The sequence below is a fragment of the Acyrthosiphon pisum genome, chromosome A2, assembly GCF_005508785.2.
Source record: "Acyrthosiphon pisum isolate AL4f chromosome A2, pea_aphid_22Mar2018_4r6ur, whole genome shotgun sequence".
Lineage (NCBI taxonomy): Eukaryota > Metazoa > Arthropoda > Insecta > Hemiptera > Aphididae > Acyrthosiphon > Acyrthosiphon pisum.
In genome coordinates this window covers 97901362-97917937 of record NC_042495.1, presented here as the reverse complement: position 1 = coordinate 97917937, position 16576 = coordinate 97901362, and the positions used below count along the sequence as shown (strand labels likewise).

Sequence of the window (16576 nt, the reverse complement as noted above, 5' to 3'; positions counted from 1 at the left end):
TTATTTCTATAATTTTTTTAAGTTTGTGAAAAACAATAAGCTTATAATCTATGTAGGGTTACAGGCTACAGCCAAAAACACATTTTTCGAATCATGCAGAGTCTATATATAAAATAATCTTTGAACTTTGGGCCTTGGGTATTGGGCGTAATTCGGGGCCTCAATATATGTTTTAAAAAACATTTAAACTAAGTCCTACCAAAAGATAATAAAACTATCGTGGGTTAAATGTGAATAACAATAATGATAAATTAAAAATTATACTAATTTGTGTATAATATACAATAATATGTATTGGATGTGTATGGTTATTAGTAAGTTATTAATTATTACTAGGGCTGGGATTTTAATGCCCTAAAAAAACCCCAAAAATGTCCTAAAAAAAATGCTTTTATGATCTAAAAATTTTTTTGTTTTTAATAATTTTAGTATAAATTACAATAAAAAGTCTTAAAAAATGCATTATAAAAATCTATTACAAGTGTAAACAGAATAACACCAATCCGTCGGTATAAAAAATATTATGTCCAAATATTTATTACAAACACACGCAGTCGACTCGCTGTCGAACATTTTACTTTTGGCATTTTTATATTAAATTATCAAAAAAAATTAACTAGAGTAATAAAACGGTTTTAACGACGACAAAACTCGTACTGAACGTCGAACGATATCATCGGACGTCGATTTTACCGATTTAAGATTATTTAACAGGAAATGCGTATAGAGGTTACTCAAACCTTGTCCGATAATGGCGATAAGCCGATAATATAATACGAATTACGAGTAAGTACCTACTTATAATCTAGCATTAAAATCCCAGCCATAGTTAATTTATTTAAAAGCCATGCTGGTGTAAAAATCTTAAAAGAAAATTTCAAATTCATACACTTGGTTTCCAAAAACTCAAAAAATGCTCCAAAAACTCTAAAATGCCCTAAAAAATTAAGAAAATGACCTAAAAACTAAAAAATGCAAAAAAATGCAAAATAAACTTTCTTATTCTCATTCAAATGTACATAAAACAAATTTGTGACAAGACGAGCATTGCAAAGTGCATCGAAATTCCAGCCCTAGTTATTACTTATTCTTATTCCAGTATTCGCAGAAACAATCGTAACTAACCACGGTAACATAAAATATGATGGGTTATTTTTCTTGTTTACTAATGTACCTATAAGTACATAGACCAGAGGTTCCCAAACTGTGGGTCGCGACCCAAAAGTGGGTCGCGATTATATTTTTGGTGGGTCGCGCTATAATTTAATATAGGTAATACATATTTTTCGTTGATGTTCAAAGTTCAAATACAGTTTTTCGTCAATCGTTATCTGCGAGATTGACGATTACGAGTTTACAGCACCGTATCAAACAGATTAATAGTTATACCCATTGAAAAGAAAGCGATTTATCTGAAACAAATTAGTGTTAGTAAGTACCTAAATACCTACAAAAAAAAAGGTCATTCAATGTATTGTGGGTCGCCAAATTTTAAAAAATTCTCAAAATGGGTCGTACAATAAAAAGTTTGGGAACCTATGACATAGACCATAATGTCATAACGTCGAACATGTCACAAAATAGATTCATCCGATTCAGGTCCGATTCATAGACGTTTAGCATAAACATCGGTTAAACATAAAAAAAGAAAGATAATTAATTTAATTAAGTCGCTTCTAAATACAAGAGCTAGTACTAGTACGTATAAAATTAAAATATATATTTAAATAAATGTGCTTACTATAGAATCATAGTACCTATATGGGCCTGTATCTATAAGAACTTATTAGAATTATAGGTAGTTATTTTAAAAATTAAATTTTATTTTTGAGCATTGTTTTTTTAAATACGGGGGGGCCTTCTGACTGTTTATTTTAACTTTGATTTTCTAGGACTCTAGCCCTTGCACTTTTACTAAATCCTATACATTTTCAAGTTCTTTAAATAAACGTCCATAAATGCATAAAATATTTATTTAAGTGTTTACGAAAATTTCAAAATGTATAAGTACTAAATATTATTACTTTGATACATATATTTTTTACTACTTGTTTTATAAAACAAAAACGTACTAATTTTCTTTATAACAAAATCACAAAAATCGGTAGTAAACATATCTTTTTTTCGTCAAAAAATGTTATTTATTCATTTGCAAATGAGGTTTGTCGAGAGTATTTTTGTAGAACGCGATGATTCATTACTTTCAGTTTTATAACGACAATATACCACTGACACAGTCATGCAGTGTGCACATGTGTCATGTACGAACTACGAAGTATGTATATCCGGGTTTTTCATTGTGAGGTGTATCCTTATAGGTTAAGTATTATCGAATATGTCTACTACATCCCTACATAAGCGTATAATATTTATACATCATCTTGAGTTTCGGGAAATCATTAAAAAATGTTTAATGTTCTCTTTTAGCCCACTTAGCTCAATAATTATTCTACTAGAAAAAGTTATAATACATTATTTATTACCACTTCTTTGCTAAGAACACATTATTTGGAAAGTGGGAGTTAAAAACATTTCAACTCGCACGGAATTAATGTATTGTTAAATATGATAACAACTACTTAGATAATTTATGTTTTAGTCTACTAAACAGTATTTCACTATTAAGAAAATTGAATATGACCCCAATGGAAAATGAAAATATAATATCCAAAAATACAATTATTATAATTATATAGCCAGTTAAATATAAATATAATAGGAATTCCGGTGTTACGCTGAAAAAATATTAATAAGAAGAAAATTATGAATATAATTTTTTTAGCTCGCTTGTTTAAAAATGTGAGTTAACGAGAAAGATATGGTTTTACAATTATGTATTTTTTCCTACAAAAATACTTGCATGCAACTATTATATGAGTTTCATTATTTTTGCGTGACATCCATTACCTGCTAATATCAGAAAAACAGTTATTGTTTAATATATGAATATATGATACATGCGTGAAATTAAGGGTGGGATATTAAAACGTATATATTAGCACTATGCTAACATTATTTAATATTTATATCTATATTTATACTCTCCTAAAAAGTGCGACTCTAGTGCATTTTATAAAAAATAAATTTAAAAAACTTATTACACGGTAATCAAAAACCAGATGAAAAAAAAACCAGACGAACTATCAAAAAATACGTCTCTCTGGTAATATAATATAGGTAGGTTGTAGGTATATCATGTCGGACTAACACATAGAGTAATATTACTCTATGGTCCAACGGGATGGCAAATATGAAAGAGATGGGTACATTCCCGTTAAGCATAAGCATATTAAGCATATAATAATATGGTCGTCCTGCATAGCCCAGGTAATAGTAAAATTCTGATTTGATGTTATTTTTCGACGGTCCGTGTAAAACGCGTAACAGGTACTGTTATCCGGTTGAGTATAATGCATAATATATTATAAATATTAAATCGTGTAGGTATAAGTAGTATAAGTACGGTTATTTCGTAAAAATAAAATGTTTAGAAATTTAGAGTAAAATCTAGTTGTATTACAATACGTCTGTATCATCCAGCTGCCGATCATACTATCTAAGCAATTACAATAATATGCATATATAAATATATAATTATAATACTAAACATATACCTATACGTTTAATAGCGGTACTAAAATTGTATACATAATATCTATATACTATTGTATATTATTATATTATAAGTTGTAACATATTATCGGTTAACTCCCGCGCTTGCGTAAGACGCGAATAATCCGCTAGGATGAAAATGTCAAAATACGATAATGTCAATAATCGTTTAGTTAAATATAAAATTTCAAAATTTGAATTATGTTACGTGGTATCTATCACCACGACGGAGAAACGGTAAAAATTCGGAATTTTACGATTATACATCAGCTGACTAAATATATATATATATATATATTATATATACATTATAAAATATATATATATTATGAAAACACACGAAACCCGACTATAGTTCATATTATAATATCGCCTAAATATTGTTATAACGGACGAACGTTAACAATATTGCCCTGTATGGTAGTATGTATATATATATATATATATTACAAGTAAATATATTATTATAAACACGATGCGATATATTATAATACGATAATGATACAGGTACTAGGTAGTTGGTGTATACAGATATAGAGGTGGTAGAAAAAATAATAAAAACCAGACCACAAGACGGACACGGAAAATCGGCGGCCTCCGACCGAATAATAACTGTACCTATATCATCACCGTAAGACGCGCGGGCGGCGGGTCCGGTTGGCGGCGGACGCGGCAGTGCAGTGAGATCGCGCGATCGCATTCTTTCGTCGGGTGGCCCCGCCGCCGTCGCTACCTCATTCTCCAACACGAAAACATCTCTTTCTCTCTCGATAATATAATATAATAAAATATATATGTGGCTGCTACAACACCTATCCGTGACAACGTAAATATATCTCACTACAAGCTGATAGTGTTTGTCGCCCTAAATATTATACTTGTACGAGATGACCATAATATATTATAAAGGCGTGCGCAGGATATGCGCTTGCATGACATGTAGGCTGGGGCAGACGCTTATTTCAGAGGGCATAATATGAACAAAGTTCCAAAACGACACTTTTTATAGAAAGAAAAAATAACATAATTTGTAGGTATACGAGTCTAAAATAATATGTATTCAAGAATTATGAAAATATATACTATTATTTTCAATGAACTCGTCTTTATAAAAAATTGTTTTTATTTTTCAACTAAGAGTTTTGTAAAAATCTATGCTTGAAGCAGTGCGATGATACAAAAATTCTTATCATAAATATTTTTAGGACAGTATAGTATATGAGAATTTATACTTTTGGAGAGCACATTTTATTACAGCCGCATATAATATACCTACCCCACGACCAAAGTCTGCACCCTATTTGTAGTTGAACTTTAAGTGGTAAAAATATATAAGACCTGGCTACTGCATGGTTTAGGTACAGTAAAGGGTGGGTACAATATAAGAGTATTGTATACTGGAGGAAGCTGTTCTGCTAGTGTTTATTATCTCATAAAAAATTACGTGTTCATCGTATTTATCCCTATTATATCCAACGTACCTATACCTATATTATATAGGTACTAATTTATAGCGTGGTCTAACCCAGCAGGGGTTGATGTGATGCTCGGCGATAGACCTGTATGCGGGGTGGACTGTAAATACGAATCAAATTATCTCTCTGTATTTACTATATTCTCTGTTTTTTTTTCGCGTGTATGATGATCTCACCAGTATAATATTATAAATATAAAATATTATTATTATTTTTTACTACCTGCCCGAACACCGGTAGAAGAAATAAAAACGGTTCGTCTATAGCGCGTATCGTTAAATTAAATCTATCGACAAAACAACAATAACAATAAAATTGTTATTATCATCGTTAAAATAATATTAAATAACATTCACACCCTATAAAACGCGGTACGTCTCTGCGCCTCCCGGCTGGAGTCATAGACATTATACCTATAGCTGGTTTATACGAAATAATAATAATATAAAATTTAAGTGGTTTCTTTTTTTCTCCACTACATAATTTATCGATCCATCGTTTGTTGACGATAAATCGGACATGGTAAAACGGAATTTACCAAGAAATATTTTTCGTACATTACCTATATTTTGTACATCGGACCAAGACGACGACCGGCGCCGCAGTATTCGACGTCGCGCGGCAGTCTTCTTCTCCCCGGTCACCGGTGTGCAGCGCGGGCCCGCCAGCCACACGATTGTAATAATCGCTCCGCGGCCGTCGGACGCAGAGCACCTGTCGATTCCGCCATCACCGCCGCTTAATGTTATCATATTTTGTAAAAAAAATTAACGTTACCTGCGAACAAACATATATATTTTTACATATCATACGTAACACCTAACACGAGCCGTCGCCTTGGCACAATAATTATACGTCGTATGATCTATATTAACGGAACGATCAATCGACCAATTGATTTAAAAAAAAAGAAAAAAACAATCGTGAGTACCAACATATATATATTCTAATATAATATTTAATATAGTGTAATATACTAATATGTCATAATTCATTCGAAATAAAAAGTATACCATATGCATAATATATTAATACATATCGTCTCGTTAACAATTGTGTTTTGGGAGTTGAGACTGCCGAGAGTTTCTAAGCTTTTGGCCAAACCATGTAATATAATAAATATCAAATCCATTTCATTACTTGGTTTGTACTAGAGCGTTCGAAACTTATATTTAATATTAATGTTATGCTTGTCACTATAATCGATAGGCACATCGATATAATTATATAATATCATATTATACCTAAGTATTACCTAAAAGAAGATATTACCTAATACTTATTGCAAATAATAATTATTTTCACATACGCTGTATATGATACTCATATTTAAAACATATGTTAGGATCAGATTATTTTTTTCTGAATAATTCAATTTAAAATTTATATTTAAAATATTTCCATGATTCTCCGAATTTAGCATTATTTTTGTTATAGATCGTGTTTGAAAATAATAACAATATGAACAGAAAATTGTTTTTCACACTGTTTCTATTGTTAGATAATATTATAATATATTCATTATTCTTATGTAAATTTTTTTTTATTAAAATATAATTCATATTAAAAAAAAATGTATATTTATTTTTTATTTTTATTGTGATTATTACTTACTTTTATATACGAGCGAAGGTTCTTGACCTGAAAAATATTTGTCCAATTCCATCAGGTTTCCATGTCCAATACTTAATCACCGGAAAATTACAGGTTTCAGTTTATATTTAATTTTTAGACCATCAATATTTATATAAGTAAATAAGTTTTTTACAGTTTTATAGTTACCTATTAATCCAAAAGAGTTTTCGTGGATACCCATTGCTAATTTATTCGATTTTTTTTGTCACTTAATTATAATATAAGGCTCGAGTGTTTACACGACGCGGCGTGGACAGTTGCACGATAAAATATACGATAGACAGTAGAGTTGTAGTAGACACCTAAAAAACCTGCATGGCATGACGACTAAATTTATTGGCTAAAAAATGTGGATATCTTGTATGAAAATGCATTGTAAACCAGACGGGTGACTGTTAAGAGTTTTTAAATAGGTACGCGAATTTAAAAATAAAGTAACGGAAACCCTTTGGACACGAATATACTGTACTTGCTGTGGTCCGTTATAACTTATAACTTATAAATTAATATTATTGTAATAGACGAATACTTACCTACTTCGATGTCGATGAACTGCAAAATAGTTTATGAAAATAAAACCAAAAAAGAATCCTTAGGTTATGTTAAGTATACTATGGGTATACTATTTCATAGTACCTATTTATAATAATTAATAACTAATAAGATAACAACATTATTCATTTTATCATAAAAATTTACTTTTGAGTAACATTTCTATACTAATATTTTATTGGTTATTGCCGCTTACGCATTATAATTATATACATCTACATAATAATTATATTAACCTATAGGTAGTTTTTCGGAAAAAGATTCTTATTAAAACGTTGTATCAATCAATACTGCGATACAAAAGTACCACCACACTATAATAGTACCTACACAACAATAATACGTATAGCGAGATTAAGTATATATTACGATCGACAACTAATTGGACAATTTCTCGTAGATACAACTATACAGCGAGATTAGAAAATGTAAGTAAAAAAGTCTTCTTTTATGTTGTATATATATAATATATAACTCTGGTTTTATTCATCATGATAAATTCTTATATTTCATCGGAATGTGGGTTTCAATAATAATAGTAAAAAGTAATCTAGTTATCCGAAGCAAAACTTAAGAATAGAAACCGGATAAGGAAGAAAGTGATTGTGGAAATACACGCATTTCTCGAGTAAAATGTATATTTTTATATTTATATTAAATATTTAGCTTCGAGGACATAATTCTACTAAAACTGATTATTATTATAATAAAATTCGAAATCTTCAACAGACAAACTTGTTTTGTAATTTGTAATTTTTGAAATGGGAAAAATAATAAGACACATCATAGTAGGTACATAATACTTTCGCACCAACCATTGTCGATACTTTAAAGTAGAAAATAAAAGATAAAACAATAGATAGAATACAAAATTAAATGCACTTGGGTACTTAAGAAATATTATAGGTAGATACATCGTATACCTATAATGATGATCTTAAATCTTAATATTAAATACTATGAAGTATGAGTGTGCAGCATTTGTGATTTTGCGTTGCTGCAATTTCACCATTGGTTTAGGATAAAATTATATCCGTTAAAATCTTAACGCTTGCTGCGTTGAAAAAAAAAGAGAAAAAAAGATTTCAAAAGTCGATTATTACTATGCTATTATAGTCGTAACGACAACACAATACGTCTCGACCAAGAAAAACAACAACAATAATGCATATGTCAAAACTAACGAAACTAGAACCTGTGTAGCGTCTCGGGATACCATTCGTCAAAACAGTTTCGGCGTTCGCGTTCCCCGCTCTTCAGTACAAGACTTAAACGCCCGTAAAGATGTAAATACCTATGTAATACGCTTATACGCGAGGGACTTTCGTTTGAAATTGAAAAAAAAATCAATCTATTTTAAATACGTATAATATAGTGATGTGATTTTAATTGGTTTCGGTTGGGTCGTAAAAAAGTGGGCCAAAAAAAAAGTGTAGTTCAATAGACGCGTATTGAGGACAATAATAAATTGATGTATATAGGCTGGTAGGTAGGTAGGTATTAAGCATATTACATAGGTAGGTAGTGCATTTGGTTGGTGGAATGAATATGTTATCGGCTTATCGCCACGCGTAGGTAAATTGTATATTGTATATAATATTATGTATGTATAAAATGTGCATGAATAATATACCTAACTACCTGTACACGTATATACATATATTATTTGATATATTATAATACGTCGTATACCCTGGTTATTAATAATCCGTAACCCTAACCTACACACGTCGTTTCGTTCCGATTCTAACCGTACATACTAAAATAATACGATATGAATGTATGATTATGTATATATTATTATACATACACACTCACCACACACATTTCCACTGCATTTCCGTGTAACAGGTTTTTGTAGCACACTCGTTATGTCGAGGCGCCTATCTATATAGTAAATAATATAGTACCTATATTGTAGACGCTGTCTCGGATTGCTGGTTGTTCGCGGACACCGCGACGACCGAACTAAATTATAAGACATAACAATATACAATAATAATTTAATAATATCATTGACATTGAGTAGAAATTATAAACGATGAATAAACGAATATTGTGTTTTATTCGTCCTAGGACGATTTTACAGAAATAATAGTATGATCTGATGTTTTCTTACACGCCAACGAGTAACGGTATAATTAATAAACAAGCGACCACACGCTGGAATATACACACACGTTTATAGGTACACTATATCACGATACATAGGTAGGTACCCTATAATTTGGTCAGCGGTCTGTAAACATGAAAGAGTATACTAAAAATCAAATTAGTATGGCCGTCTATAGTTATTATATTATAATATTTAGAAGTAATACAATATCATCGATGCTACTCCGCAGGCAAAATGTAAAATAGATTATTAGATTAACATATTTTATTTTTAGACAACAGCACACGTGTGCACTATAACAAAATAACAGTACTTACATAATTAACACGTATAGGTATATAGGTATGTATATAAACATACATTGTACATGGAGATAGGTAAGGTTACTGGGTGAAAAAAAATGTATTGTACGAAGTGAAATTATGTTTATTCCTAGATATTTTCTGTGCCATTTAGATATGCTAACGAGTACTCTTTTATTGTCATTGGTATTCAAAAAGAAAGTTGTGACAACATATGTATACTATTAGGTATATATATTATTAGGTACGCGCGGCACATATTATATGGGTAGACGAATGCGCGTTCTCTTTATGGTCAAGGTCGTGCGTGATTGACGGTCACGTCGTTTCTTCAAACGCTTTGTTGTGGGATTAAAAAATAATAATGATAGTAAATTAATAAATAAACAGAGGGTACTTATCTTCCTGCCGAAATACCTAAATATATTATATATTTATATCTAATCTAAAATAATTTTTTTTTAAATCCAGCAGTTAAACTTATTTTTTCTGTTGCAAAGAAAATATTTATGTACTGTTTCTGTTTCAGGTTCAAATGGAAGGGTGGCGGCATCTGAAGTTGATGTGCGGTGTCTTGGTGTTATTGTTCGTCACATGTTCAGCTCGGCCGCAGGATCCCGCCGCCATTGCGGCCACCGTCAAAGAAGTGCCGCAGAGACCAATGACACTGACCAATGGCTACCACCCATCATCGTTCCCATTCAACAACGGCGAACCATTCATCGTTGATCCCAACATGGGTTCCATAGACTTCAATACTAGACCACCCCCGAGCGCGGCGCAGAGGTCCGACGACTATTACGATTACGACACTACAAAGTTAGAGGAGGTGCCGTTCGATTACAAGGGCGATCCGATCGACAGAAAGGACGTGGCAGGCCCCGGTTTGCTGCCCAGGCCCAATGACATTGCGCCCACCAAGAACAAGCAGACGGACATCTATCAGTTCTTGAACCTGCCCGTCAAGTACAGTTCTAGTGACCGGTTTCCACTCATGTCCAGTTCGTACGCCAACACAAAAATCCAAGGGTCCGGTGGGTCGTCGCCATCATCGCCACTCAGTAATCACAAAATGCCATCCGCTCCAACCCAGACGCCGACGGCTGCAACTTCGCCCACCACCACTGCCTCGTCTTGGTACAACACCATCAAGTTGACTACAATCAGGCCCACCACTGCCCCAACTCCAGCCCCGACAACTACAACGACCACAACCACGACCCCGGTCCCGCAGCAAGAGGAATATGAATACGATTACGATTACCCTCATGCGCAAGAACCTGTGTCACACCAAGATATCACAACCACGCAGGCAGCGACCACTACTACTACGACCACCACCACTACCTCAACCACCACTACCGCTGCCCCCATGAGTCCGACGACAGTCGTTCACCGCACCAATCCGCCGCCACTATCGTCGACCTCTTTTATCACGCCCGAACCATCCACTTCTGCAGCTACTGTACCGTCGTCCTCGACCACTACAACATCAGCACCAGTGACCCCGTCAGTCTTCAATAGAACCACGAGCTCGGTGCAGGTCACCACTGTCAGACCAGAGATCGACTCCAAACTGGATGGAACGTCATTTGCTGACTACGATGACGCGATCAAACCAGCGGAGAAACCGCATCAGCCGGAGACGTTCGGTCAAAACTTCAAACCTCTACACGGAAACTACCAGTTCGACGACAAACCGTATCCTTTAATCACCAACAGCAAAGTGCCTATGACGTTCACCGCTCACGTATCGTCTGGTATATCGTTGAACAACCAAAAGGAACACTCGGCGAATGTCAAACCATCTCCAGCTCCAGTGTCGGAACCAGTATACTCATCTAGGCCTCTACGCCCGGAAAATATACCTGATACAATTAAGCCCGAGGAAACTGCTGTGTATGACAATTCAAGAGTGACGTTCAATAGTGGTAAGCCTGATCCACCAATAAGCCCAGAACTGCCACCGATGTATTCAAAACCCAAACCGCCAAAGCCGAACGGAACTCCTGATCAGTTTGAGACAGTTTACTACAAAGTCAGACCGGATACTTATAACGCACAACAGTTTCCTAGCACGGCTTCAAACCGACCTACGAATCCTCTAATCCAAAGTCGACCTTATCAACCAGAGCCGCCAGTAATAAAAACTTTCCAGCCGGATATACCTAGAAAACCAGTGAACACAGAGCTTCAAATGTCACAAGGACGACCACCACCATATCCGGTACAAACGGATGAGTATGTCAAAAATAAACCTCAATACACCCCTCCGCAGATCCAACCCGATACATCAAAGTTTAAACCTCCTAAACACGTGATAAACCATTTCATAAAAACTCAGCCGAATGAAGATAATAAAAGCTACGCACTTCAAACTTCTTTTTCGATTGGTATGGACGGAGAACGGACAGATACACGGCCAGCACAAGGTATCGGCCAAGTTTTAATGGTCGAAGACGGCTCTTCTGAAACCGTTGTTAACCACACGATACCGGTAAAGACCAAATCGACTACATCGATTCCACTTGTTCCTCCGCCAAGACCAATCCAAAAACAACAATCGTATCCAAGGCCTCAATGGGAGAATGTACCAAAACCTCCTGCATATCACCCACCTCCGAAACGCGATGGCGCCATACCTCCACCACAAAGACCAAATTTACCCAATATTTTACCTCAATTCAGACCAAACGCCAGAGTCGATACACCGCCAACGGTACCTCAATCACACTCGGCGACAATTGAAAGAGTTCAAATTCCAATAGATCATTTAAGACCTCCACCCCTTCCAAAACCTCAATTTTTAAAAGTAGACAGAAATGATGATAATATCGATGAAGAAATTCTAAATATACCTGAAAAGGAATCAAGAATTTTGCAAAGACCTGGACCACAACCAGCAAAAGTGACTACCTTGCAAATGATTCAACATGGAACTCCGATAAAATTACGAGATGATAATAAAGAAAATCCTGTACATATTATTTATGCGGCAAACACTCCACCAAAACCATCTGAAAAATTAATAGATGACTCAGTAATGCTAGACGTAAATGATAGATCCGATGTCCCAATTTTAAAAACTAAAACCACCATTATCAAGTCCACCAAAACAGACTTCCCATATCAAATCGTTAAGCCTGATGAAAATCAAAACGGATCTTCATTGGAGTATAAAGCATACAGTCCGACCAAATTGGATACAATCAAACCAAATTATGATCAAGAACTAGTTCCAAACCTTCAAGATTATGTTCCAATTGTAACTCGTGATTCTACTTCAAACATTGCGGTTTCGCAAAAACCAATTACAGCTACATTAAAAACGTCAGAAGATAATCATAAGGTAGTTGATGAAGGCCACAAACCTCTACTGCAAAATTTTCAAATACCCTTCCAGCCAAGTTTAAAATTGCCAGAAAATAGCAACGGATGGTCGGTTGTAAGAAAATCACAAATTGATAATGCTTCTGAGAGAATAGATGAAACAGGTGATGTGGCTGGGTCTACGGAGAAGTTTGATCCAGATAATTTTAAACCGCAATTAGTTGGCGGTTTTATGCCAATAAGTCCTCCTTCAGAGGATGGAAAAGAAAAAAAAACAGTTGAACAATCCGAAAGAGCGAAAAGATTTACAATAGATTAAATAAATATTTCTAACGATTACATCATATCCATTACAATGAAGTAGGTATTAAAGGTTAAATTCTTAGAAAGACTCAAATACATATAAATCATACTCATAAGTCATAAATCATGTGTAAACTGTTAAATGATCACCCAGCAAGTGAATATTATTTATTTATGTATATAATGTATAGATACAAGTAGATACGTTAACTAAAGTAAAAATATAAGTATTTTATAAACTGTGCAATTTTAAATACTTTAAGTAGGTACCTATATTAGTAAGCGTATAAACAATATACATGGGTATTGAATAATAACACAGCTACACATAGAACGATAAACTAATAATGTACTTAACCAATACGTAGAATTTAGTACCTATAATAATTTATCAACAATATTTATTTACAACATATATATTTTCCTAAATATTGTAAAACCATGTAAAATGTATATATATATTTATTTTTAATTTACAAATATTGTAGACATCCTAAAAACAAATAATGAAACAAAGCTCAATAATTATACTATTTTACTTTGTATGTAAATTTAATACTAAGAAGTAGTTGTAAGCTATAATAGTGTTACATAATATTTATATTATAACAATATAGGTAATATTACCTATATCTAAGTATAATTTTATAATTTGTACACATAATATATGTTTTATATTTATTTATGTAATATTATAGCAAAAAATATAAATATAATTGCTTAAATAATATTATAGGTATATATTTTTTAAATACTCAATTTATATTTATATGCAGAGTAAATTACAATTTTGGAGAAGAATCAAACATTGGTCAATATGTGTATACAATCATTGATTTTATAATGATTAATGATAATATGATTTGTATAGGTAACGGACTACCTAAGTCACTAAGATATACTATATCTTAGTCCGTGGTATAGATAGGTAATTGTTATTAAATTGATAGTAAAAATGGTGTCTATAATACTCAATACTTTATATCCTTGTTATGAAAATATGATTAAAAACTTTTTATTAAAATGTTAATAATATTTGTCATGACTCGTGATGGTCTTGTCTCAGTTTAATATCATAGTATAATAATTTATAAAAGCTGGGGAGCTCACCCCCCCCCCCCCCCCAATATGGTAGGTGCCATAGACGTAAATAGGGGAGGGGGGATTAGTTGGACTTCAGCCCCTCCCGGACACCCAGAATTTCTTAGCTCTTTTATATTTTATTTATAATTTACTTATTAAAACAATTATAGGACTGAAGGACCCTCTAACTTTAAAGTATAATTACGCCATAGTAGGTGTTGAATCTTGAGTGTACCTACTATATCGTTATCGACTAGGTAGGTCACTGTTGTAATGTATATACAGAATAGTAAGAATTTTGCAAGTTTTTTTGATAGAACGGTTGTAGATGTAAGAGGGCTTTTAAACTTTCACCAGAATCATTTATTTGGGTTTCTAATAGCATTAATTTATTCTGTGCTAGTAGGTACTAGATATTCGACACGGGTGTTCTTAAAATGGAATAAAAAATGAAATTAAATATTTGAGTGTTCCTTACCTTTATTATTTGTGTTAGAATGGATTAATACTTAATAGTTAATATTTAATAAGCTATATGGATTATAGGCGTTGTTAACCTACCTACTTAATAGTTAATTCGGGAAAAACTTAATTTGAAAACTTCTTATGTAGGTACCTACTTAATTTACTATTTAAATTGTTTAAGCACTACACACTTAGTTTATAATAACAAAATGTATACAGATAGGTATATTGGTATATATTATACTTTATTCAGAATAAGAACGAACCTCGTCAAGTTTTCGTCCGCAGCAATCAGTCGCGTTGTCAGATTCTTTCCTTAAAGAGTTGATGCGCGAGACCAGTGTTTTGTACAATAGCCACGCCCATGCGTAGAAGTCGGGAAGCTCCCAGACTTCTGGGGTTGTAACTTCATTATCTTTATTGGTGTTCATTTCATATGTTAAGCTTGGCTTTTCTTTCACCGACGTTGCCAATATCGTGTGATTTACTCGGGCCCGTTCCCTGATCTTCCTGGGCACAGGGGGGGGGGGCACTCACTCCCCCGGTAGTGAGCTCGTCTGCGACCGCATATTCAGATATTTCAAAATAAGCGACCAATAAAAATTGAAATTGTTATTGTAACCTTCTTATTAGATAAATATTATAACTAATAATTAGAGTTATGAGTATAAAATATTTCACATAAAATTTTCACTTTGAAAAATAAATTTTTTAAACTGTGTTTTTTGGTATGTTTTATAAAATCATCACTAGACTATCACAATCGTGATTAACTAACTAGGTATGTCAGTTAGTTAATCATGGCCATACCACAGATATATAAAAATACGTCATAGAGTAGGTTAATACGTAATAGCATGTTGTGTGACTGCAAGGGCGGAAATTGCCTTCCCGCACGAGCCACACATACTTTTTTTTGTCACGCCTCTGCATTCATCGATCACGGCAAAGGTTATACAGGGATCTATGCTAGATTAGACTAGAACTCTACGAAAACAATATTTCTGAAAGAAATGATTTGGTTTTATTAATTTTAAGCGTCACGCATAGAGGTTATAATATGATTATAAGATGTAACCAAAAGTTTATGTTTTGTAAGGACCGTAGTATAGATTTCAGTGCCTGTTTGTGCAGGGTACACGGGCGTGAAATGTGCGTGCAGCACTTTTGGGGATAACCATTTTACCACCCGGCACTTTTTAGGATTTCCACTTTAACGGCCGCTGGATGGAAAAAGAACGATTTCTAACCATAGACATATTAATATGTCTGTGTTTCCAAAACTTCAACCTCCATCGAAAACGAAACTTTCAGTGCAGGCGTGACAAAAAATATTTTTATATACCTGTCATCAGTGGGTCATACTGATTTCATACCTGATTAATGACTATTAATATTTAATTCCAGATCATGATATAAAAATAAAATAGATCATTATTATGTAATATTACTATATTTTTCATGAACACTTAACTAAGTAGAGGGGCTTACTGTACTTGCTATTATAGTTTTAAATTAAAATTAGTTTTTTATACCATTCATTAATATAAAATATCTCAAAAAAATAAATTTCAGAACCCTACAAATAATACATTATTTTAATTGAATTGTGGTGCTAATACTAAAGACACAAATAAGGGGATTTATCATACATTGACCGGGGGAGGGGATTTACCACTAACTCTTCCAGTGCTCTGACAATG

General features: G+C 33.2%; 1 protein-coding gene across 1 annotated transcript; it reads left to right on the top strand.

The window, feature by feature from the left end:
• Positions 1-5705: 5705 nt before the first annotated feature.
• On the top strand, positions 5706-13796 carry LOC100161927 (flocculation protein FLO11). Its single transcript, XM_001947625.5, has 2 exons — positions 5706-6010; positions 10222-13796. The coding sequence occupies exons 1-2, from the start codon at positions 5948-5950 to the stop codon at positions 13339-13341; spliced, it is 3183 nt and encodes a 1060-aa protein (XP_001947660.2). The 5' UTR covers positions 5706-5947; the 3' UTR covers positions 13342-13796.
• The last annotated feature ends 2780 nt before the right edge of the window (positions 13797-16576 follow it).

What these genes read in the sequence shown, in the direction of transcription:
- LOC100161927 (XM_001947625.5), top strand. Translation starts at nt 5,948, where the DNA reads ATGATCTATATTAACGGAACGATCAATCGACCAATTGATTTAAAAAAA. An exon ending in AAAAAAAGAAAAAAACAATC is followed by an intron (nt 6,011 to 10,221) that starts GTGAGTACCAAC and finishes TTTCTGTTTCAG; the next exon opens with GTTCAAATGGAAGGGTGGCG.